This window comes from Anomaloglossus baeobatrachus, chromosome 10, assembly GCF_048569485.1.
Source record: "Anomaloglossus baeobatrachus isolate aAnoBae1 chromosome 10, aAnoBae1.hap1, whole genome shotgun sequence".
In the NCBI taxonomy this organism is placed as follows: domain Eukaryota; kingdom Metazoa; phylum Chordata; class Amphibia; order Anura; family Aromobatidae; genus Anomaloglossus; species Anomaloglossus baeobatrachus.
The window spans coordinates 205,360,025-205,383,891 of record NC_134362.1 but is presented as its reverse complement, the minus strand read 5'-3'; the positions used below and the strand labels follow the sequence as shown (position 1 = coordinate 205,383,891).

At 52.6% G+C, this 23,867-nt stretch overlaps 1 protein-coding gene across 1 annotated transcript in view; it reads left to right on the top strand.

Moving 5' to 3' along the window:
- Positions 1–23,867, top strand: part of ITFG1 (integrin alpha FG-GAP repeat containing 1) — a 154,821-nt gene that overhangs the window by 27,862 nt on the left and 103,092 nt on the right. The window contains exons 7-9 of the mRNA XM_075326183.1: positions 10,597–10,658; positions 13,043–13,127; positions 15,894–15,988. Coding sequence (XP_075182298.1) covers positions 10,597–10,658; positions 13,043–13,127; positions 15,894–15,988 — 242 coding nt within the window. The remainder of the gene's footprint in view (positions 1–10,596; positions 10,659–13,042; positions 13,128–15,893; positions 15,989–23,867) is intronic.

The window sequence follows — 23,867 nt, the reverse complement described above, 5'->3', positions numbered from 1 at the left end:
GTAGTTATATTCTTGTACATAGGGGCAGTATTATAGTAGTTATATTCTTGTATATAGGAGCAGTATTATAGTAGTTATATTCTTGTATATAGGGGACAGTATTATAGTAGTTATATTCCTGTACATAGGGGGCAGTATTATAGTAGTTATATTCTTGTACATAAGGGCAGTATTATAGTAGTTATATTCTTGTATATAGGGGACAGTATTATAGTAGTTATATTCCTGTACATAGGGAGCAGTATTATAGTAGTTATATTCTTGTACATAGGGGCAGTATTATAGTAGTTATATTCTTGTACATAGGGGGCAGTATTATAGTAGTTATATTCTTGTACATAGGGGGCAGTATTATAGTAATTATATTCTTGTATATAGGGGCAGTATTATAGTAGTTATATTCTTGTATATAGGGGCAGTATTATAGTAGTTATATTCCTGTACATAGGGGGTAGTATTATAGTAGTTATATTCTTGTATATAGGGGCAGTATTATAGTAGTTATATTCCTGTACATAGGGGGCAGTATTATAGTAGTTATATTCTTGTACATAGGGGCAGTATTATAGTAGTTATATTCTTGTACATAGGGGACAGTATTATAGTAGTTATATTCCTGTACATAGGGGGCAGTATTATAGTAGTTATATTCTTGTACATAGGGGCAGTATTATAGTAGTTATATTCTTGTATATAGGGGACAGTATTATAGTAGTTATATTCCTGTACATAGGGAGCAGTATTATAGTAGTTATATTCTTGTACATAGGGGCAGTATTATAGTAGTTATATTCTTGTATATAGGGGCAGTATTATAGTAGTTATATTCTTGTATATAGGGGACAGTATTATAGTAGTTATATTCCTGTACATAGGGGGCAGTATTATAGTAGTTATATTCTTGTACATAGGGGCAGTATTATAGTAGTTATATTCTTGTACATAGGAGCAGTATTATAGTAGTTATATTCTTGTATATAGGGGACAGTATTATAGTAGTTATATTCTTGTACATAGGGGCAGTATTATAGTAGTTATATTCTTGTACATAGGAGCAGTATTATAGTAGTTATATTCTTGTACATAGGAGCAGTATTATAGTAGTTATATTCTTGTACATAGGGGCAGTATTATAGTAGTTATATTCTTGTACATAGGGGCAGTATTATAGTAGTTATATTCTTGTACATAGGGGCAGTATTATAGTAGTTATATTCTTGTACATAGGGGGCAGTATTATAGTAGTTATATTCTTGTACATAGGGGCAGTATTATAGTAGTTATATTCTTGTACATAGGGGCAGTATTATAGTAGTTATATTCTTGTACATAGGGGCAGTATTATAGTAGTTATATTCTTGTACATAGGGGGCAGTATTATAGTAGTTATATTCTTGTACATAGGGGCAGTATTATAGTAGTTATATTCTTGTACATAGGGGCAGTATTATAGTAGTTATATTCCTGTACATAGGGGCAGTATTATAGTAGTTATATTCTTGTACATAGGGGCAGTATTATAGTAGTTATATTCTTGTACATAGGAGCAGTATTATAGTAGTTATATTCTTGTACATAGGGACAGTATTATAGTAGTTATATTCCTGTACATAGGGAGCAGTATTATAGTAGTTATATTCTTGTACATAGGGGGCAGTAATATAGCAGTTATAGTCTTGTACATAGGGGCAGTATTATAGTAGTTATATTCTTGTACATAGGGGCAGTATTATAATAGTTCCTTTATGCGTTTTTTTGCATTGTATTTGGGCACATTTCTCCGCTGTTATTGGGACTATTCATTATTAATGTTGCATTGTCTCCCTCCCTCCCTCGTTCCTGGTGGCAGTGCAGGGGTTAATCGTTGGTTTTCCTGCTCGTCTTGTGGTGTGCTCTTGCTCGGCCTGTTGCTGGAGGATTTCCCCGGGATGTGTGCGGGGAATCTATAATCAGGGGTAAAGGCTTCTTGTTCATACAGAGCAGCTATTGATGGAGCGGCCGGCGCAGGACGCGGGGCCTCGGCTTCTCAGCACGGACCTCTGACATTCACCAAAAAGGTCAGACCAGTGACTGCGGCGCGAGCGGCGGGTAATGTGCCGCTATAAATAGTACCTCTCATACGGCCGCGCCGCGCACCTCCGCACCGCACTGGTAGAAGGTTAATTAACCTACAAGTCAAACACAACTTAAGGAGCATCGATTAAGCGTCAGGGCAGGGTAAGGGTTAAATGAGGATTACACCCATCATCCGCTTAATCCCATTAAGTATCACCTGCTTTATGGCGCTGTGCTGGCAGCCGCTCCGTAATCTCCTCTTCTCCTCATCTGTTGTGTCCTCGCGGTATGTGGCCTCCGACCTCTCATCTGTACGCGGTAAAGGGATGTGCAGAAGTCTAATGAATTGCCATAAAGCAAAAAATGTGGTAAAATATCTATTAACCCATTAAATCCCACATTCTTCCACTCTTTGACATGATTGCCGCGCCAGCACATGTCTGCGGCAACCAATCAGGGGCTTCAGCATTCTCGTGCTGCAGTGGTCCTGTACCTTGCATGCAAAAATTAATGCCGAGGCCAGTGATTGGCTGCAGTGGTCTTGTGCAATACTTGCATGAATTAATGCCGAGGCCAGTGATTGGCTGCAGTGGTCTTGTGCAATACTTGCATGAATTAATGCCGAGGCTAGTGATTGGCTGCAGTGGTCTTGTGCAATACTTGCATGAATTAATGCCGAGGCCAGTGATTGGCTGCAGTGGTCTTGTGCAATACTTGCATGAATTAATGCCGAGGCCAGTGATTGGCTGCAGTGGGCTTGTACCTTACCTTTTAGTATTAATGCTGAGATCAGTGATTGGCAGCAATGGTCTTGAGCCTCACATGCTAGCATTAGTGCCAATGGCATTGATTGGCTGCAGTGGTCTTGTGCCTTACTTGGTAGTATTAGTGCTAAGGCCAGTGATTGGCTGCAGTGCTTTTGTGCCTTACTTTCTAGCCTTATTACCAATGCCAGTGATTGGCTGCAGTGGTCTTGTACCTCACTTGTTAGCATTAGTTCAGAGACCAGTGATTGGCTGCAGTGGTCTCGTATGTATCCGCATCAGCAGAGCGCTTCTCCCATTGGGGGGGTGATCCGTCGTCCGGTGCCGCACAGTGCGGCTGATTTCGTGTGTTGGTTGGACCCCGCGTTTCAGCAGAGCGCCTCTCCCATTGGGGGGGTGATCCGTAGTCCGTCAGCCGCCGATGCCGCACAGTGCGGCTGATTCCGTGTGTTGGTCGGACCCCGCGTTTCAGCAGAGCGCCTCTCCCATTGGGGGGTGGTCCGTTATCCGTTGCGCATAGTGCGGCTGATTCCATGCGTTGGTCGGACCCTGCGTCAGCAGAGCGTCTCTCCCATTGGGGGGTTGTCCGTCGCCTGGTGCTGCACAGCGCGGCTGATTCCATGCGTTGGTCGGACCCCGCGTCAGCAGAGCGCCCGCTATCACTGCACAGATCCCCTCTTTTCCTTTCCCGTTCCTCCGCTCCCCGCTCCGCGTATGATATTACCCAGCAGTTTTCTAATCTTCTTAAAGCCACAGATGACATTTCCTCGGAGCCGTGTATTTATTATTTTGCACAGATTTTCCAGATGTCTTATTATTTCAGCGGCCGAACGTTTCCCCTAAGCCGTGTAAGAAAATATCCATACGTGGCTTTACACGAGTGCCCGCAAAGCCTGCTGTAGAGTTATAGGGTTATTACGGATAGACGCCGGCTTACTGGGCTATAGGATAAGCCGGGCTGAAGGTCCGATCAGCCAGAAGTGCAGCTGCCTCTGATAATCCGCACAGAAACCCTGCGGCCCCCGATCTCCGCTGTCCGGCTCTGCGCTGTCCGGCTCTGCGCTGTCCGGCTCTGCGCTGTCCGGCTCTCCGCTGTCCGGCTCTCCGCTGTCCGGCTCTGCGCTGTCCGGCTCTGCGCTGTCCGGCTCTGCGCTGTGCGGCTCCGGGCAGATGGATCCTGCGTCACACACCTTCATTTTTCCTCTGCTTTAAGCTCCTGAAATTTATTTATTTTTTTTATTTTTTGCTGGCCCGTTAGTTTTTTCCACTAAATGGCGCTTTAGTTAATAGGGATGGGCTTGATTTAACAGCACTCCGTGTGGCCCAGTTTGGTACTGCAAGTAAAAATATTTATATTACATCTATTTTGGGGAAAGGGGGGATAAATCATCAACATACAAGTGTGTCGCTTACATTGAAGTCATTAGGAGTCCTCCAAAGTCGCTCGTCCCCGTCCGGGCGCCGGCTTGTCGGCGGAGTCCCCGTCCGGGCGCCGGCTTGTCGGCGGAGTCCCCGTCCGGGCGCCGGCTTGTCGGCGGAGTCCCCGTCCGGGCGCCGGCTTGTCGGCGGAGTCCCCGTCCGGGCGCCGGCTTGTCGGCGGAGTCCCCGTCCGGCGCCGGCTTGTCGGCGGAGTCCCCGTCCGGGCGCCGGCTTGTCGGCGGAGTCCCCGTCCGGGCGCCGGCTTGTCGGCGGAGTCCCCGTCTGGGCGCCGGCTTGTCGGCGGAGTCCCCTTCCTTTTATTCTCCATTGTGCAGAGCACAGGCGCAGCACAGCTCGTCTCCACTGCGCAGAGCTATTGGCAGCAATTAGCGTGCTGAGAGCTGCTCTTCGCTCCCAATTATGTGCGGAGCCGGAGTGGCCGCACCGCGAGGACAAGCAGAAGGAAAGCACCCTGCGGTGGCGGCTGTTTATGCATTACTCGCCCGCTCTGCGGAGAGACCTTTGTGCCGCATTTATTTAGTGAATGAGGCCTCCGGGGAAAATGAGATTTTTATTTTTTTTTTTATTTTTTCTGAATTAACAGCTCTTTCCTTTATGAAGTGACCGGGGTCAGCTGCACAATCATTCACAGCCCGTGGACTGGAGTGGGGAGCGCTGCTAGGAGAAGGCAGTCATGAGTCCCTGATTTCATGCAATCCCATTAAGTTACCCCTTTGAACTGTGCAAATATAGCCATTGCCTCAGCCCGTCCTTACAATGGAGTCCCCACCTTCCTAGGAGCCCCTTCACCTTCCTACGGAGACCCCCCCCCACTTTTCTACAGAGGCCCCCCCCCCCCACTTTTCTACAGAGGCCCCCCCCCTCCCCACTTTTCTACAGAGGCCCCCCTCCCCACTTTTCTACGGAGGCCCCCCCTCCCCACTTTTCTACAGAGGCCCCCCCCCTCCCCACTTTTCTACGGAGGCCCCCCCTCCCCACTTTTCTACGGAGGCCCCATCTTCTGTAGCACCTTCCCATGGAGGCTCCAATTTCTATAGCCCCTTCCCACGGAGCCCATTCACCTTACTATGGAGGCCCCACCTTCTTACGCACCCCCCACCTTCCCCCGTTGGCCCCCACCTTCTTACGCACCCCCCCACCTTCCCATGTAGGCCCCACCTTCCTACGCAGGCACCCCCCACCTTCCCACGTAGGTCCCTTCATTCCTACAGAGGCCCCCACCTCTCTACACAGGCCCCACCTTCCAACTGAGGCCCCTCCTCTTCACAGATGCCCCTCCTGCTGTGCATTGTACGGTGCCGCACCTCATGTGGGCGCTATAATGCCGCAGAGCGGAGCCTCCTCTGTGCTGAGTCTGCGCGGAGCGGGCCTCGTGGCGCCGTCTTCGCTCGCGGTTCGGCAGCTGGTGCGGCAGATTTCAGAGCCGAGACGAGAACTTTTCAATATTTGATGTCTTCTCCATTCAGTGCAATAACAAAATAAAATCAGCGCGGCTCGGAGGGAGCGCGGCGCCAGCTGTCGGCTCGTTAGCATTTGCGTAGCTCGGAGGTGGCCGCCATCGGACTATTATTCTCCGCCAATTAGCGCCAGAGCGGGCGGCGGATTTCATGCATTTATCAGGATCATCGCTGTCCGGATAATCGACCACACGTGGCTCCATTCATTCCGGATAGTTCTCCCTTACCGGCTCGGTGACAAAGCTGCCTGACAACCAATATGGCCGCCGTGACGGGCTGTCATCCAGCTCTACGGACTTCACATCAGTCGAGGAAAGCTGGGTGACTGTCCCTTTAAGAGCTATAATCGCAGCCTAATTGGCTAATATGGGATTTTTGACTGCGGTGGTCCGGCCATCGCCCACCTCCTACATCCTAAGGGGGGAGGGGGGGTGACAGCCTTCGCGGCAGCTGCACTGGCCGGTATTTTGGATGTCACCCAGCTTTCCTAGACGAGTAGACGGTGGCACCCGGGGGCAGAGGCGGATGATTACAGGCAGGTAATGTTAGGTTCTGGCGGTCACTGGACCTCGCTCTGCGCCGTACATTTGTATGTGACGGGGGAGGGATTGTATATATCCCGCCAAGACCAGCGATCACGGCTGCAGCTGTCACTCCGGAGCTGAAATCCCAGTTCTTCCCTAAGAATCCCGCTCCTGCAGAGCTGCAATACCAGACATGACCTGTGGGCTGCAGTGGCGCTGGTCCTGCAGATAATTAGCAAAGTCTTAGAAAGCGGGGCTCGGTGGACAGTTAGTGACACAATGCAACGGATTGTATCCCCCTCCCCCCGAATAACGACACAATGTAACGGATTGTATCCCCCCAAAGAACGACACAATGTAACGGATTGTATCCCCCCTCCCCAAATAGTGACACAATGTAACGGATTTATCCCCCCCAAAGAGTGACACAATGTAACGGATTGTATCCCCTCCCCCAAATAGTGACACACTGTAACGGATTTATCCCTCTCCCCCCCCAAATAGTGACACAGTGTAACGGATTGTATCCCCTCCCCCCCCCCCCCCAAAGAGCGACACAATGTAATGGGTCGTATCGCTCTCTCCCACCCCATCTCAAAAAAATAAATGTACCATTGTTTACCCCTCCCCTAAAGGTTTGCCTCGGTTCCTATCAGGCGGCAGCAGGGTCTCATAACCCGTGGTCCCTGGATTCTTCCAGATGTGCCCATGTAGCGAAGTGCGGCTCACCTCCTCGTCTTCCTATGGAGCGCGGCTCACCTCCTCGTCTTCCTATGGAGCGCGGCTCACCTCCTCGTCTTGCTGTGGAGCGCGGCTCACCTCCTCGTCTTGCTGTGGAGCGCGGCTCACCTCCTCGTCTTCCTATGGAGCGCGGCTCACCTCGTCGTCTTGCTGGGGAGCGCGGCTCACCTCGTCGTCTTGCTGGGGAGCGCGGCTCACCTCGTCGTCTTGCTGGGGAGCGCGGCTCACCTCGTCGTCTTGCTGGGGAGCGCGGCTCACCTCGTCGTCTTGCTGGGGAGCGCGGCTCACCTCGTCGTCTTGCTGGGGAGCGCGGCTCACCTCGTCGTCTTGCTGGGGAGCGCGGCTCACCTCCTCGTCTTGCTGTGGAGCGCGGCTCACCTCCTCGTCTTGCTGGGGAGCGCGGCTCACCTCGTCGTCTTGCTGGGGAGCGCGGCTCACCTCGTCGTCTTGCTGGGGAGCGTGGCTCACCTCGTCGTCTTGCTGGGGAGCGCGGCTCACCTCGTCGTCTTGCTGGGGAGCGCGGCTCACCTCCTCGTCTTGCTGTGGAGCGCGGCTCACCTCCTCGTCTTGCTGTGGAGCGCGGCTCACCTCCTCGTCTTGCTGTGGAGCGCGGCTCACCTCCTCGTCTTGCTGTGGAGCGCGGCTCACCTCCTCGTCGTGCTGTGGAGCGCGGCTCACCTCCTCGTCTTGCTGGGGAGCGCGGCTCACCTCCTCGTCTTGCTGTGGAGCGCGGCTCACCTCCTCGTCTTGCTGGGGAGCGCGGCTCACCTCCTCGTCGTGCTGTGGAGCGCGGCTCACCTCCTCGCCTTGCTGTGGAGCGCGGCTCACCTCCTCGCCTTGCTGTGGAGCGCGGCTCACCTCCTCGCCTTGCTGTGGAGCGCGGCTCACCTCCTCGCCTTGCTGTGGAGCGCGGCTCACCTCCTCGTCTTGCTGTGGAGCGCGGCTCACCTCCTCGTCTTGCTGTGGAGCGCTGCTCCGGCCGTCATCGCTCTGCCGATGAGCTTCTGCTTGACATTTCCAAATGTCAGGTGCGAGCGCGGAGTTAACTTTTTTCAGTATATATAATAAAACGTTCCCTGTGATGTACAGAATTCGGTGACAGACGCTCCTGACCCCGGTATCTGCCGCCGCTCATCCCACTGTGAAATACCCAGACAAGTGGCGCGCGGTGCACAGCGTCCTGGAGTCTTCGGGGCCGAGGATGTACGACTGCAGCCAAGTGCAAGGGAAATGTATTGCCCGGAGCGCTGTCCATCCTGAGCCTCCTGCTTCATGAATAGAATGCCAGGACAGAAGCACTGAGGTGTAGAAGAGCGTGTATACCTGGAGAACTGGGGAGGTGTGGAGGAGCGTGTATACCTGGAGAACTGGGGAGGTGTAGAAGAGCGTGTATACCTGGAGAACTGGGGAGGTGTGGAGGTGCGTGTATACCTGGAGAACTGGGGAGGTGTGGAGGAGCGTGTATACCTGGGGAGGTGTGGAGGAGCGTGTATACCTGGAGAACTGGGGAGGTGTGGAGGAGCGTGTATACCTGGGGAGGTGTGGAGGAGCGTGTATACCTGGAGAACTGGGGAGGTGCGGAGGAGCGGGTATACCTGGAGGACTGGGGAGGTGTGGAGGAGCGGGTATACCTGGAGGACTGGGGAGGTGTGGAGGAGCGTGTATACCTGGGGAGGTGTGGAGGAGCGTGTATACCTGGGGAGGTGTGGAGGAGCGTGTATACCTGGAGAACTGGGGAGGTGTGGAGGAGCGTGTATACCTGGAGAACTGGGGAGGTGTAGAAGAGCGTGTATACCTGGAGAACAGGGGAGGTGTGGAGGAGCGTGTATACCTGGAGAACAGGGGAGGTGTGGAGGAGCGTGTATACCTGGAGAACTGGGGAGGTGTGGAGGTGCGTGTATACCTGGAGAACTGGGGAGGTGTGGAGGAGCGTGTATACCTGGGGAGGTGTGGAGGAGCGTGTATACCTGGAGAACTGGGGAGGTGTGGAGGAGCGTGTATACCTGGGGAGGTGTGGAGGAGCGTGTATACCTGGAGAACTGGGGAGGTGCGGAGGAGCGGGTATACCTGGAGGACTGGGGAGGTGTGGAGGAGCGGGTATACCTGGAGGACTGGGGAGGTGTGGAGGAGCGTGTATACCTGGGGAGGTGTGGAGGAGCGTGTATACCTGGGGAGGTGTGGAGGAGCGTGTATACCTGGAGAACAGGGGAGGTGTGGAGGAGCGTGTATACCTGGAGAACAGGGGAGGTGTGGAGGAGCGTGTATACCTGGAGAACAGGGGAGGTGTGGAGGAGCGTGTATACCTGGAGAATAGGGGAGGTGTGGAGGAGCGTGTATACCTGGAGAACAGGGGAGGTGTGGAGGAGCGTGTATACCTGGGGAGGTGTGGAGGAGCGTGTATACCTGGGGAACTGGGAAGGTGTGGAGGAGCGGGTATACCTGGAGAACTGGGGAGGTGTGGAGGAGCGTGTATACCTGGGGAACTGGGGAGGTGTGGAGGAGCGTGTATACCTGGAGAACTGGGGAGGTATGGAGGAGCGTGTATACCTGGGGAGGTGTGGAGGAGCGTGTATACCTGGAGAACTGGGGAGGTGTGGAGGAGCGTGTATACCTGGGGAGGTGTGGAGGAGCGTGTATACCTGGGGAGGTGTGGAGGAGCGTGTATACCTGGGGAGGTGTGGAGGAGCGTGTATACCTGAGGAGGTGTGGAGGAGCGTGTATACCTGGGGAGGTGTGGAGGAGCGTGTATACCTGGGGAGGTGTGGAGGAGCGTGTATACCTGGGGAGGTGTGGAGGAGCGTGTATACCTGGGGAGGTGTGGAGGAGCGTGTATACCTGGGGAGGTGTGGAGGAGCGTGTATACCTGGAGAACAGGGGAGGTGTGGAGGAGCGTGTATACCTGGGGAGGTGTGGAGGAGCGTGTATACCTGGGGAGGTGCGGAGGAGCGTAGGAGCGTGTATACCTGGGGAGGTGTGGAGGAGCATGTATACCTGAGGAGGTGTGGAGGAGCGTGTATACCTGGGGAGGTGTGGAGGAGCGTGTATACCTGGGGAGGTGTGGAGGAGCGTGTATACCTGGGGAGGTGTGGAGGAGCGTGTATACCTGGGGAGGTGTGGAGGAGCGTGTATACCTGAGGAGGTGTGGAGGAGCGTGTATACCTGGGGAGGTGTGGAGGAGCGTGTATACCTGGGGAGGTGTGGAGGAGCGTGTATACCTGGAGAACTGGGGAGGTGCGGAGGAGCGGGTATACCTGGAGGACTGGGGAGGTGTGGAGGAGCGGGTATACCTGGAGGACTGGGGAGGTGTGGAGGAGCGTGTATACCTGGGGAGGTGTGGAGGAGCGTGTATACCTGGGGAGGTGTGGAGGAGCGTGTATACCTGGGGAGGTGTGGAGGAGCGTGTATACCTGGAGAACTGGGGAGGTGCGGAGGAGCGGGTATACCTGGAGGACTGGGGAGGTGTGGAGGAGCGTGTATACCTGGGGAGGTGTGGAGGAGCGTGTATACCTGGGGAGGTGTGGAGGAGCGTGTATACCTGGGGAGGTGTGGAGGAGCGTGTATACCTGGAGAACTGGGGAGGTTTTTGTTTTAAGATTTTTTTTTTTTTCTTTCCAGATCTGTTTCTCACGACTCTGGCGGATGATGGCAGCGTTCAGTTTGAGACGTGGGCGAATCAGGTAAGAAAGTGGCTGCAGAACCTCCTAATACACCGCAGCTGCTGCAGAACCTCCTAATACACCGCAGCTGCTGCAGAACCTCCTAATACACCGCAGCTGCTGCAGAACCTCGTAATACACCGCAGCTGCTGCAGAACCTCCTAATACACCGCAGCTGCTGCAGAACCTCCTAATACACCGCAGCTGCTGCAGAACCTCCTAATACACCGCAGCTGCTGCAGATCCCCCTAGTACATCCCTCGTAGGAGGGTCGCTGCGGATGGTGGGACTCGGACGAGCTGCGCTGCGGATGTTGGGACTTGGAGGAGGAGCATTGCAGATGGTGGGACTCGGAGGAAGGGTTCTGTGGATGTTGGGACTCGGAGGAGGGGCGCTGCGGATGGTGGGACTCGGAGGAGGGGCACTGCGGATTTTAGGACTCGGAGGAGGGGTGCTGCGGATGGTGGGATTTGGAGGAGGGGCGGATGGTGGGACTTGAAGGAGGGGCGCTGCGGATGGTGGGACTTGAAGGAGGGGCGCTGCGGATGGTGGGACTTGGAGGAGGGGCGCTGCGGATGGTGGGATTTGGAGGAGGGGCGGATGGTGGGACTTGAAGGAGGGGCGCTGCGGATGGTGGGACTTGGAGGAGGGGCGCTGCGGATGGTGGGACTTGGAGGAGGGGCGCTGCGGATGGTGGGATTTGGAGGAGGGGCGGATGGTGGGACTTGAAGGAGGGGCGCTGCGGATGGTGGGACTTGGAGGAGGGGCGCTGCGGATGGTGGGACTTGGAGAAGGGGCGCTGCGGATGGTGGGACTTGGAGGAGGGGCGCTGCGGATGGTGGGACTTGAAGGAGGGGCGCTGCGGATGGTGGGACTTGGAGGAGGGGCGCTGCGGATGGTGGGACTTGAAGGAGGGGCGCTGCGGATGGTGGGACTTGGAGGAGGGGCGCTGCGGATGGTGGGACTTGGAGGAGGGGTGCTGCGGATGGTGGGATTTGGAGGAGGGGCGGATGGTGGGACTTGAAGGAGGGGCGCTGCGGATGGTGGGACTCGGAGGAGGGGCGCTGCGGATGGTGGGACTCGGTGGAGGGGCGCTGCGGATGTTGGGACTCGGAGGAGGGGCGGCTGTTGGGACTCGGAGGAGGGGCGGATGTTGGGACTCGGTGGAGGGGCGCTGCGGATGTTGGGACTCGGAGGAGGGGCGGCTGTTGGGACTCGGAGGAGGGGCGGCTGTTGGGACTCGGAGGAGGGGCGGCTGTTGGGACTCGGAGGAGGGGCGGCTGTTGGGACTCGGAGGAGGGGCGGCTGTTGGGACACGGAGGAGGGGCGGCTGTTGGGACACGGAGGAGGGGCGGCTGTTGGGACACGGAGGAGGGGCGGCTGTTGGGACACGGAGGAGGGGCGGCTGTTGGGACACGGAGGAGGGGCGGCTGTTGGGACACGGAGGAGGGGCGGCTGTTGGGACACGGAGGAGGGGCGGCTGTTGGGACACGGAGGAGGGGCGGCTGTTGGGACACGGAGGAGGGGCGGCTGTTGGGACACGGAGGAGGGGCGGCTGTTGGGACACGGAGGAGGGGCGGCTGTTGGGACACGGAGGAGGGGCGGCTGTTGGGACACGGAGGAGGGGCGGCTGTTGGGACACGGAGGAGGGGCGGCTGTTGGGACACGGAGGAGGGGCGGCTGTTGGGACACGGAGGAGGGGCGGATGGTGGGACACGGAGGAGGGGCGGATGGTGGGACTCGGAGGAGGGGCGGATGGTGGGACTCGGAGGAGGGGCGGATGGTGGGACTCGGAGGAGGGGCGGATGGTGGGACTCGGAGGAGGGGCGGATGGTGGGACTCGGAGGAAGGGCGGATGGTGGGACTCGGAGGAGGGGCGGATGGTGGGACTCGGAGGAGGGGCGGATGGTGGGACTCGGAGGAGGGGCGGATGGTGGGACTCGGAGGAGGGGCGGATGGTGGGACTCTGAGGAGGGGCGCTGCGGATGGTGGGACTCGGAGGAGGGGCGCTGCGGATGGTGGGACTCGGAGGAGGGGCGCTGCGGATGGTGGGACTCGGAGGAGGGGCGGATGGTGGGACTCGGAGGAAGGGCGGATGGTGGGACTCGGAGGAGGGGCGGATGGTGGGACTCGGAGGAGGGGCGGATGGTGGGACTCGGAGGAGGGGCGGATGGTGGGACTCGGAGGAGGGGCGGATGGTGGGACTCTGAGGAGGGGCGCTGCGGATGGTGGGACTCGGAGGAGGGGCGCTGCGGATGGTGGGACTTGGAGGAGGGGCGCTGCGGATGGTGGGACTCGGAGGAGGGGCGCTGCGGATGGTGGGACTCAGTGGATTAAAGCCACCTATAATAACACAGCCCCTCACCTTCCCTCCTCTAATATTTTGTTTCATGTTCTTTTCTAAGGGTGGAAATTTCTCTGCAGCCTCCTCCACCGTCCCCAAACCCAAGGACGCCAAGATCGTCGGACAGTGCGTGTTTGCTGATTTCGGTAGGTGCATGGCAAACCTTTCTGCTGGAAATGTAATCGTTTGTAAAATGTTTGCAAAAAGTGAGTGTGTGAAAGGAGTGCAGCTCTGGAGTATAATACAGGAGGTAACTCAGGATCAGTAATGTAATGTACACAGTGACTGCACCAGCAGAATAGTGAGTGCAGCTCTGGAGGATAATACAGGAGGTAACTCAGGATCAGTAATGTAATGTATGTACACAGTGACTGCACCAGCAGAATAGTGAGTGCAGCTCTGGAGTATAATACAGGAGGTAACTCAGGATCAGTAATGTAATGTATGTACACAGTGACTGCACCAGCAGAATAGTGAGTGCAGCTCTGGAGTATAATACAGGAGGTAACTCAGGATCAGTAATGTAATGTATGTACACAGTGACTGCACCAGCAGAATAGTGAGTGCAGCTCTGGAGTATAATACAGGAGGTAACTCAGGATCAGTAATGTAATGTATGTACACAGTGACTGCACCAGCAGAATAGTGAGTGCAGCTCTGGAGTATAATACAGGAGGTAACTCAGGATCAGTAATGTAATGTATGTACACAGTGACTGCACCAGCAGAATAGTGAGTGCAGCTCTGGAGTATAATACAGGCGGTAACTCAGGATCAGTAATGTAATGTATGTACACAGTGACTGCACCAGCAGAATAGTGAGTGCAGCTCTGGAGGTAGGTAGATTGCCCCTCGGTCGCCTCCTATGGGTGGCTGCTCCTCGTGGTTTCGGTGACTTATTACTGAGGATCTGGGATGAGACTTCATCTTTCTGGTGTTTTATTCTCCGCACTGACAAGTGTGCGCAGGACGCGGCGGCGGTCGCTCGGCTGATGGATGGCGGCTGATATTCCGCACTTTATTGCTGTAAATGATAAACTTCTCCATTCATCTCCTGGGATGAGGGAAAACAAGAAATCGATGTCTCCCGTGTCCCCGGCGCCTGATCCCGGCTCCTCGTCATCCTGACCCGCGATTACATGGAGAAAATAATTACTAAATGGAATCGGTGTCGGTGCCCGTCCCTCCGTCTCTCCGCTATTGTTCGATCTGCTCATGGTTTTCTCATTATTCCTGGTGCCCGCTATTGTCTCCTACATATAGGGGACAGGTCACCAAGAAAACAAGCATCTCCTGAAATACTCTGTGCTGCTGGAGGACACTGCTTTATGCTTACTCTTCTGAAATACTCTGTGCTGCTGGAGGACACTGCTGTACACTAACTCCTCGCCTGAAATACTCTGTGCTGCTGGAGGACACTGCTTTACACTTTTCTCCTGAAATACTATGTGCTACTGGAGGACACTGCTGTACACTAACTCCTCGCCTGAAATACTCTGTGCTGCTGGAGGACATTGCTTTACACCTATTCCTCCCCTGAAATACTCTGTGCTGCTGGAGGACACTGCTGTACACTTCTCTCCTGAAATACTCTGTGCTGCTGGAAGACACTGCTTTATGCTTGCTCCTCTCCTGAAATACTCTGTGCTGCTGGAGGACACTGCTTTACACTCCTCCCCTGAAACACTCTGTGCTGCTGGAGGACACTGCTTTACACTCCTCTCCTGAAACACTCTGTGCTGCTGGAGGACACTGCTTTACACTTCTTCTCTCCTGAAATACTCTGTGCTGCTGGAAGACACTGCTTTACACTTCTTCTCTCCTGAAACACTCTGTGCTGCTGGAGGACACTGCTTTATACTCCTCTCCTGAAATACTCTGTGCTGCTGTAGAACACTGCTTTACACTTCTTCTCTCCTGAAATACTCTGTTCTTCTGGAGCACACTGCTTTATACTCCTCTCCTGAAATACTCTGTGCTGCTGGAAGACACTGCTTTACACTCCTCTCCTGAAACACTCTGTGCTGCTGGAGGACACAGCTTTACACTCCTCTCCTGAAATACTCTGTGCTGCTGCAGACCCTCTCGCTGGACCCGACTCTGTGCTGTTAGGATCCACTAAAAGCAATAGATGAAGGCTTTGCGAGAGAGGGTTAATAGCGTCGAGGTGCCTGATAAGTGGATGCTCGGCGCCCCGCTCGCTCTTGCCTCCCGCTCGCTCCTCTTCCGTAATTCCTCACCCCCCGCCGAGAGATATTTGTTTGGCAGCGACTTTGATGAAAAGCTCTTTTCCCGCCGGTGTGTTTTATGGCACATATTGATGCATTACCGGCGCTGGAGAACAATGCCCCACGCCCGCTGAGACGAGCCGCTTTCATCCTCCCCAGACTTTGTGACATGAAATTGCCGTAAATAGCCGCGTGAGTGATTACTGCGAGATGTTCGGGGCCCCAGATACTGAGCTCATCCCCGGCACTACCCATCCCACGTTTCTATGGGGATCGGGGGGGGGGGGGGTTTCACGTCATTAAAGAGACCTCATCACCAACAATATCATTGCCTTTAAAGGGGACATGTTTGCTGTTGCACATAGCGGGTTATGGGCGGGTGACATTGGCGCGGGGATTTGGGCGCGTCCCGTTAGATCAGTCCTGCATTGTGGAGCAGTAAATAGTTAATTGGTTGCAGATCACCCCCTGCCGACGCGCGTTTCGTCCTCGCTTTTCCCGCCACTCACACATTCCATTCATTGATTTTCTTTTCACCAGCGCTGGCGCTTCTCAGAGACGATAAAATGGGCGTCATTACGTGTAATTATGTGCGGAGCGATCAGGATGGACGACCCAGGAGCGCGGTATCGAACACGCAGGTGTAAGCCGGAAATTAACCAGCGCCATCCTTTGTGTCTTGTAGATGGAGACGGTTTCCAGGACCATTTAATGCCGGTCTGCGAGGACGACAAGTGCCTGAAAAGTGTCATTTATCTGATGAAGCACGGCTCCACGCAGGTGAGGACCGATAGACACCGCCGGTCACATAAGTATTCAACACCTCACCAAGTATCCAAGGAAAGATATTTCTAAAGGCGCCATTGACATGAATTTCTCACTAGATGTCAGTAACAGCCCATCTAATCTGTAACACTCGCCGCTGGGGATGGTGATGCGGCCAGCTAGAATTGGACCCACTGGACCACAGGGCAACCCCGGGCCTACCCTTATGTGGGGTAGAGGACCGGGACTGTGGCAGGTGACCCCCAGGACAGGGGCGGACACAGGAGCAGACACGACTGAGGCTCAAGTGCAGACGGGGACCACCAGGGTTGCTCAAGGCAGACAGGATAGACAGGCAGAATCTCTAGCACCAACAACGCAGGACGGACAGAGAAAGTCACTAGTACCAGCAAGGCGGGACGGACGGGGATGGTAACCAGGTATGGGCAGGACAGGGCCGGAACCAGGTGCCAACAGGCAGGACGGGCTGGTAACCAGGTATGGGCAGGACAGGGCTGGAACCAGGTGCCAACAGGCAGGACGGGCTGATAGCCAGGTACGGGCAGAACAGGACTAGATCCAGGTGCCAACAGGCAGGACGGGCTGATAGCCAGGTACGGGCAGAACAGGACTAGATCCAGGTGCCAACAGGCAGGATGGGCTGATAGCAAGGTATGGGCAGGACATGGCTGGAACCAGGTGCCAACAGGCAGGATGGGCTGATAGCCAGGTATGGGCAGAACAGGACTAGATCCAGGTGCCAACAGGCAGGACAGGCTGGGAGCAGGTATAGGACGGGGCCAGGCACAGACAGGACAGGGAGACCTGACAACTAGACAGAACTCAACTGACTACCAGGACTAATGGTGTTGAACAGGCACCTTCCCTAGTGGGAGCTTGCCTTAAATACCCAGTGCCTCTCACGTGGAGGAGAGGTAGGGACGCCGGGCAGCGCGGAGGGGCCCGGCCGCGGCGGTGAGTCAGAGCGCGTCCCTGCAGTAGAGCATGGAATGCAGGGACACATCATTACATAGTCCACACAGGCAAAGAAATCAAACCCTAGATGTCCATACATTGTTATATGTAATAATGAGAAAGGACAGCGGGAGAAAGTATTGCACACATGCAGAAAGGGAGGTGCAAAAAGCCACGGAAAGTCCTGACACCCGCTGAAATCTATCAGTCATTAGAAAGCAATACTTCATCTTAGTGAAAAATAATATCAGCGGGTTCATCTGATGGCCTATAAACGGGTGTGTCATTACCAAGGGGCCACACAAGAAACATCTCATGATGGGTAACACCAGTGAGCTGTATCAAGACCTTCCTAAACTTGGTGTTGCAACATATTGATAGCATTTGTTACTGAAGAATTTCTATTCTCCCGGAGGCTCCAGTGAGCTCTGCTGGGGCCATAATCCAGACATGGAAAGAATAAATTCACCATAAACTGGCCACGACCAGGTGCTCCCCGCAAGATTTTAGAGGGAGGAGTGAAATTAATTATCAATAGAGTTGTCCAAGAGCCAAGAACCACCTGTGGAGACCTACAGAAAGACCTGGAATCAGCAGAGACGCTTGTTTCACAGAAAATAATAAGTAATGCACTCCGCCTGTGTGCACGCTCCTGTGTGCACGCTCCTGTGTGCACGCTCCTGTGTGCATGCTCCTGTGTGCATGCTCCTGTGTGCACGCTCCTGTGTGCACGCTCACCAAGCAAGACTCCATTGCTGAACAAAAATCAGCTTCAAGAGCGTTTAAAGTTTGTACAACAACATTGAGACAAGTCTTCTAAAAACCGGAGAAGAATAGTCTGGACAAATGAGAGCAGTCTCTTCTGCTTGTTGCGTGTCCTTAGCAGTCGATTCCTAGCAGCTATTTACCATGAAGGCTGCTGCACAAAGTCTCCTCTTAATAGTTGTTCTAGAGATGTGTCTGCTGCTAGACCTCTGTGCGGCATTGACCTGGTCTCTAATCTGAGCTGCTGTTAACCTGCGATTTCTGAGGCTAGTGACTCGGATAAACTTATCCTCCGCAGCAGAGGTGACTCTTGGTCTTCCTTTCCTGGGGCGGTGCTCATGTGAGCCAGTTTCTTTGTAGCGTTTGATGGTTTTTGCCACTGCACTTGGGGACACTTTCAAAGTTTTCCCAATTTTTCGGACTGACTGACCTTCATTTCTTAAAGTAATGATGGCCACTTGTTTTTCTTTACTTAGCTGCTTTTTTCTTGCCATAATACAAATTCTAACAGTGTATTCAGTAGGACAATCAGCTGTGTATCCACCAGACTCCTGCACAACACAACTGATGGTCCCAACCCCATTTATAAGAAATCCCACTTATTAAACCTGACAGCAGGGCTGTGGAGTCGGTAAGCCAAACCTTCGACTCCGACTCCGACTCCTCAAATTCTCTTGCACCGACTCCGACTCCGGCTCCGACTCCGACTCCGGCTCCTACATATATTGCTTAGTTAGGTGAAAAATTTATTGTAGTACATGAATATGTGTATGTGAACATCAGACATTTAATAATTTTTATGATACGATAATCAAGATATTTGGATAGAACATAAAATATATTTATTGGAATACAACTTTAGAACACGAAAAACTGTAATAAATTGTAAATATGTAATACACTATGTAATATACAGTAGATTACATATATATCTTGTGTGTGTATATACACTGTGTATATATATATATATATATATATATATTACATATTTACAATTTATTAGTTTTTTGTGTTCTAAAGTTGTATTCCAATAAATATTTTATGTTCTATCCAAATATCTTGATTATTGTATCATAAAAACAATTAAATGTCTGATGTTCACATTGTACTACAATAAATTTTTCACTTAAATATAAGCATTATACTAAATGTTATTATTTAGTAAAATATTCAGCACATTCTGCATTGCACTCCTGTCCCCAATTTATTATATATTTTAAGAGTCGGAGTCGGTGCATTTTATACCGACTCCGACTCCGACTCCACCAAAATGAGCTCCGACTCCGACTCCGACTCCACGACTCCGACTCCGACTCCACAGCCCTGCCTGACAGGGCGCACCTGTGAAGTGAAGACCATTTCCGGTGACAAGAGAAGCCAAGAGTGTGCAAAGCAGTAATCACAGCAAAAGGTGGCGACTGTGAAGAACCTAGAATATGACATATTTTCAGTTGTTTCACACTTTTTTGTTAAGTATTTCATTCCACATGTGATAATTCATAGTTTTGATGCCTTCAATGTGAATCTACAATTTTCAGAGTCATGAAAATAAAGAAAACTCTTTGAATGAGAAGGTGTGTCCAAACTTTTGGTCTGTACTGTATATATGCAGATTGCCGCAGGTTTCTGACCCCCTTCTTCTCCCCCAGGCCTCTGCCTGATGTATATAGATAAGTGCGGCCTCCGCTGCGTCCCGCGGGGTGGCACTGTGAGGCGGAGGCTGGCACATTATCAGGGCTTTTTCCTCATTTTATATTCATTAATTTAAGCATGAAATGAGTGTAGCGATGACTGCGGCTCCTTGGCCCGAGATCAGCGGCTGATCATCCACATATGCTGCCAATTAGGACTCTGCTTAATTCCATCCTCCGTCCGCTCCTGTTCCTGGGGAAGACGCGGCTCCGTCCTCTTTATTCTTCCCTTTCCGCCCGGTCGGGGACGGCTCTGCCCGGGATGGGGATGTGCGGCGTGGCCGTCCTCCTTACATCGCTTAAAGAGGGAATAAAATAGGTCAAGAAGGAATTTTCATCCATATCAATGTGCGATTTAAGCCCGGGTTATATTTAGCTTCTGTGACATTTTCCATTACTGACGATCCTTAAAGGGGAACTCCACCCTTTCTTTTTTCTTCATACGGTATTATGTGTTTTTCATTACGCTCCTGTGTTCATCCTGAGGCTCCTGTTTCATAAATTTAGTGGTAGAGCTACAGTAAAGGCTGACTGCTACATAGGCCGAGTAGAGGTGAAACATTGGGGGAAACAATTGAGGGTCTGCGTACAGCTGGGTGACCACCATAGGCACTGTAATGCTGCCCGGTGGGAGGTGGCATCCTCCTCACATTTCGGATGCCCATATTTCTCCTCTAGCAGGCTCACAAATTTCTTCATTCGTACTGAAATTTAGAATAATGTAGTAAAAGGAGGAGGGGGATGCAGCTGCAGCTTATCTCTTCCTGTGCTTGCTGTCATAGGGAAGAGGGGGATGCAACTGCAGGTTCTCTCTGTTTTTGTGCTTGCTGTGAGAGGAAGGAGGGGGATGCTGCTGCAGCTTCCCTCTGTTTCTGTGCTTGCTGTGAGAGGGAGGAGGGGGATGCAGTTGCAGCTTCTCTTTCTGTGCTTGCTGTGAGAGGGAGGAGGGGGATGCAGCTGCAGCTTCTCTCTCTCTGTGCTTGCTGTGAGAGGGAGGAGGGGGATGCAGCTGAAGCTTCTCTCTCTCTGTGCTTGCTGTGAGAGGGAGGAGGGGGATGCAGCTGAAGCTTCTCTCTCTTTCTGTGCTTGCTGTGAGAGGGAGGAGGGGGATGCAGTTGAAACTTCTCTCTCTCTGTGCTTGCTGTGAGAGGAAGGAGGGGGATGCAGCTTCATCTTCTCTCTCTCTGTGCTTGCTGTGAGAGGGAGGGGGGGATGCAGATGAAGCTTCTCTCTCTTTCTGTGCTTGCTGTAAGAGGAAGGATAGGGATGCAGCTTCTCTCTGTGCTTGCTGTGAGAGGGAGAAGGAAACAGCTGCAGCTTCTCTCTTTCTGTGCTTGCTGTGAGAGGGAGGAGGGGGGATGCAGCTTCTCTCTGTGCTTGCTGTGAGAGGGAGAAGGAAACAGCTGCAGCTTTTCTCTCTCTGTGCTTGCTGTGAGAGGGAGGAGGGGGGATGCAGCTGCAGCTTCTCTCTTTCTCTGTGCTTGCTGTGAGAGGGAGGAGGGGGATACAGCTGCAGGTTCTCTCTTTCTGTGCTTGCTGTGAGAGGGAGGAGGGGGATGCAGCTGCAGCTTCTCTCTTTCTGTGCTTGCTGTGAGAGGAAGTAGGGGGGATGTAGCTGCAGCTTCTCTCTCTCTCTGTGCTTGCTGTGAGAGGGAGGAGGGGGGTGCAGCTGCAGGTTCTCTCTTTCTGTGCTTGCTGTGAGAGGGAGGAGGGGGGTGCAGCGGCATCTTCTCTCTCTTTCTGTGTTTGCTGTGAGAGGGAGGAGGGGGGATGCAGCTACAGGTTCTCTCTTTCTGTGCTTGCTGTGAGTGGGAGGAGGGGGGATGTAGCTGCAGCTTCTCTCTCTCTCTGTGCTTGCTGTGAGAGGGAGAAGGAAACAGCTGCAGCTTTTCTCTCTCTGTGCTTGCTGTGAGAGGGAGGAGGGGGGATGCAGCTGCAGCTTCTCTCTGTGCTTGCTGTGAGAGGGAGAAGGAAACAGCTGCAGCTTTTCTCTCTCTGTGCTTGCTGTGAGAGGGAGGAGGGGGATGCAGCTGCAGGTTCTCTTTCTGTGCTTGCTGTGAGAGGGAAGAGGGTGCAGCAGGGTGGAGCACACACAGGTCAGACACCACATCTCTGTCCGCCCTACATCCGGTGCACACCATTGGAGATTTTGGTTATGGGTGGTCGCCGCTTTCCTCCTGCAGCGTCGGTGCACTCAGTGCTCCGCAGGCTGCGTCCTTCAGATTGTGTTTATTTTGCGCGGATGTTGAGGGTTCTTGTACGAGTGGCTGTATTGTGGTAAAAATGCACATTCTGGTTTTCTTTATCTGTCATCATTAGACATGTCGCTTCAAGATGTTCTGCAGCAGCCGCAGCGTGGGAAAAATGTCTGCTCAATTCATCCAGATTTTCCATGTAGGATTTTAAAGGGAATTGTATGTGATAAGGGTCTGCACCTTCATGGACTTGGAGACTGACCGTAAACTGGACGACAACCCGTTCATTTGGGAAGAAATGAAAGGCGCGTGATCGGGGACGGGCGCAGAAGCAAGACGCTGGGATCACAAGATTCGGTCAGGATCGTCAGCAGCGGTTGGTTCAGTCAGGATTGCTGCAGCGTCCCTCATTAGTTTGCAGTTTGCTGTAATGCCTCGTTCCAGATTACTATCCTGAAGAATGTCGTATTTACCTTACACATTTCTCCACCGATGCTTCTTCAGGAGTTCAGTGAAAAGAAATGAAAGGCGTGTGATTGGGGACGAGAGCAGAAGCTGGTGGGATCAGGATTGTCAGCAGCGGTTGGTTCAGTCAGGATTGCAGCAGCGTCCCTCACTAGACTATGATTTATCACAATCGCTCTCTCCAGATTACTATTTTGATGTCATATTTACCCTAAACGATTCTCCACCAATACTTCTTCAGGGGTTGAATGAAAGGCATGTGGTTAGGGACAGGAGCAGAAGCAAACTGGGGGATCACAAATGAGAAATCAGGATCGTCAGCAGCGTTTGGTACAGTCAGGATTGTTGCAGAGTCCCTCATTAGGCTCCAAATAACTATCCTCATGAATGTCGTATTTACCCTACACGTTTCTCCGCCAGTGCTTCCTCAGGGGTTGAATGAAAGGTGTGTGATTGGGTACGGGCGACGAAGCTGGAAGGATCACAAAATGAGGGATCATGATCGTCAGCAGTGGTTACTACAGTCAGGATTGCTGCAGGGTCCCTCATTAAACTACAATCTACCGTTATACCTTGCTCCAGATTACTATCCTGATGAATGATGCATTTACCCTACATGTTTCTCCACCTGTGCTTCTTCAGGGGCTTGGTGAAAAGAAACAAAAGGCGTGTGAACTGAAATTGGAGTAGAGGCAAGCTGGAGGGATAACAAAATGTGGGATCAGGATGGTCAGCAGCGTTTTTTTTGAGTCAGGATTGCTGCAGAGCTTCCCTCATTAGACTACAATTTACCATAATATCTCGCTCCAAATGACTATCCTCATGAATGAATTTACCCTACTCGTTTCTCCATCGGTGCTTCTTCAGGGGTTGAATGAAAGGCGTGGGATCTGGTATAGGGAGCAAAAGCAAGCTGGAAGGATCACAAAATGAGGGATCATGATCGTCAGCAGCGGTTGGTATAGTCAGGATTGGTGTAGAGACCACGATTTACCATAATACTTTGCTCCAGATTACTATCCTAATGAATGTCGTATTTACCCTAAACGTTTCTCAACTGGTGCTTCTTCAGGGGTTGAATGAAAGGCATGTGATCGGGCAGGAGCATAAGCCAGCTGGCGGGATCAGGATTGTCAGCAGTGGTTGGTTCAGTCAGGCTTGTTGCATTAGACTATCATTTACCTTAATACTTCGCTCCAGATTACTATCCTGATGCATGTCATATTTACCCTACATGTTTCTCCACTGGTGCTTCTTCAGGTGTGCCGTGACCCACGCACGTTTCAGTACTGTACTCTGGTAGGCTCATGCCATCTGTTGCATTAGACTATGATTTACCTTAATACTTCGCTCCAGATTACTATGCTGATGCATGTCATATTTACCCTACATGTTTCTCCGCCGGTGCTTTTTCAGGGGTGCAGTGACCCACGCACGTTTCAGTACTGTACTCTGGCAGGCTCATGCCATCTGTTGCATTAGACTATGATTTACCTTAATACTTCGCTCCAGATTACTATGCTGATGCATGTCATATTTACCCTACACGTTTGTCCGCTGGTGCTTCTTCAGGGGTGCGGTGACCCACGCATGTTTCAGTACTGTACTCTGGCGGGCTCATGCCATCTGTTGCATTAGACTATGATTTACCTTAATACTTCGCTCCAGATTACTATGCTGATGCATGTCATATTTACCCTACATGTTTCTCCGCCGGTGCTTCTTCAGGGGTGCAGTGACCCACGCACGTTTCAGTACTGTACTCTGGCAGGCTCATGCCATCTGTTGCATTAGACTATGATT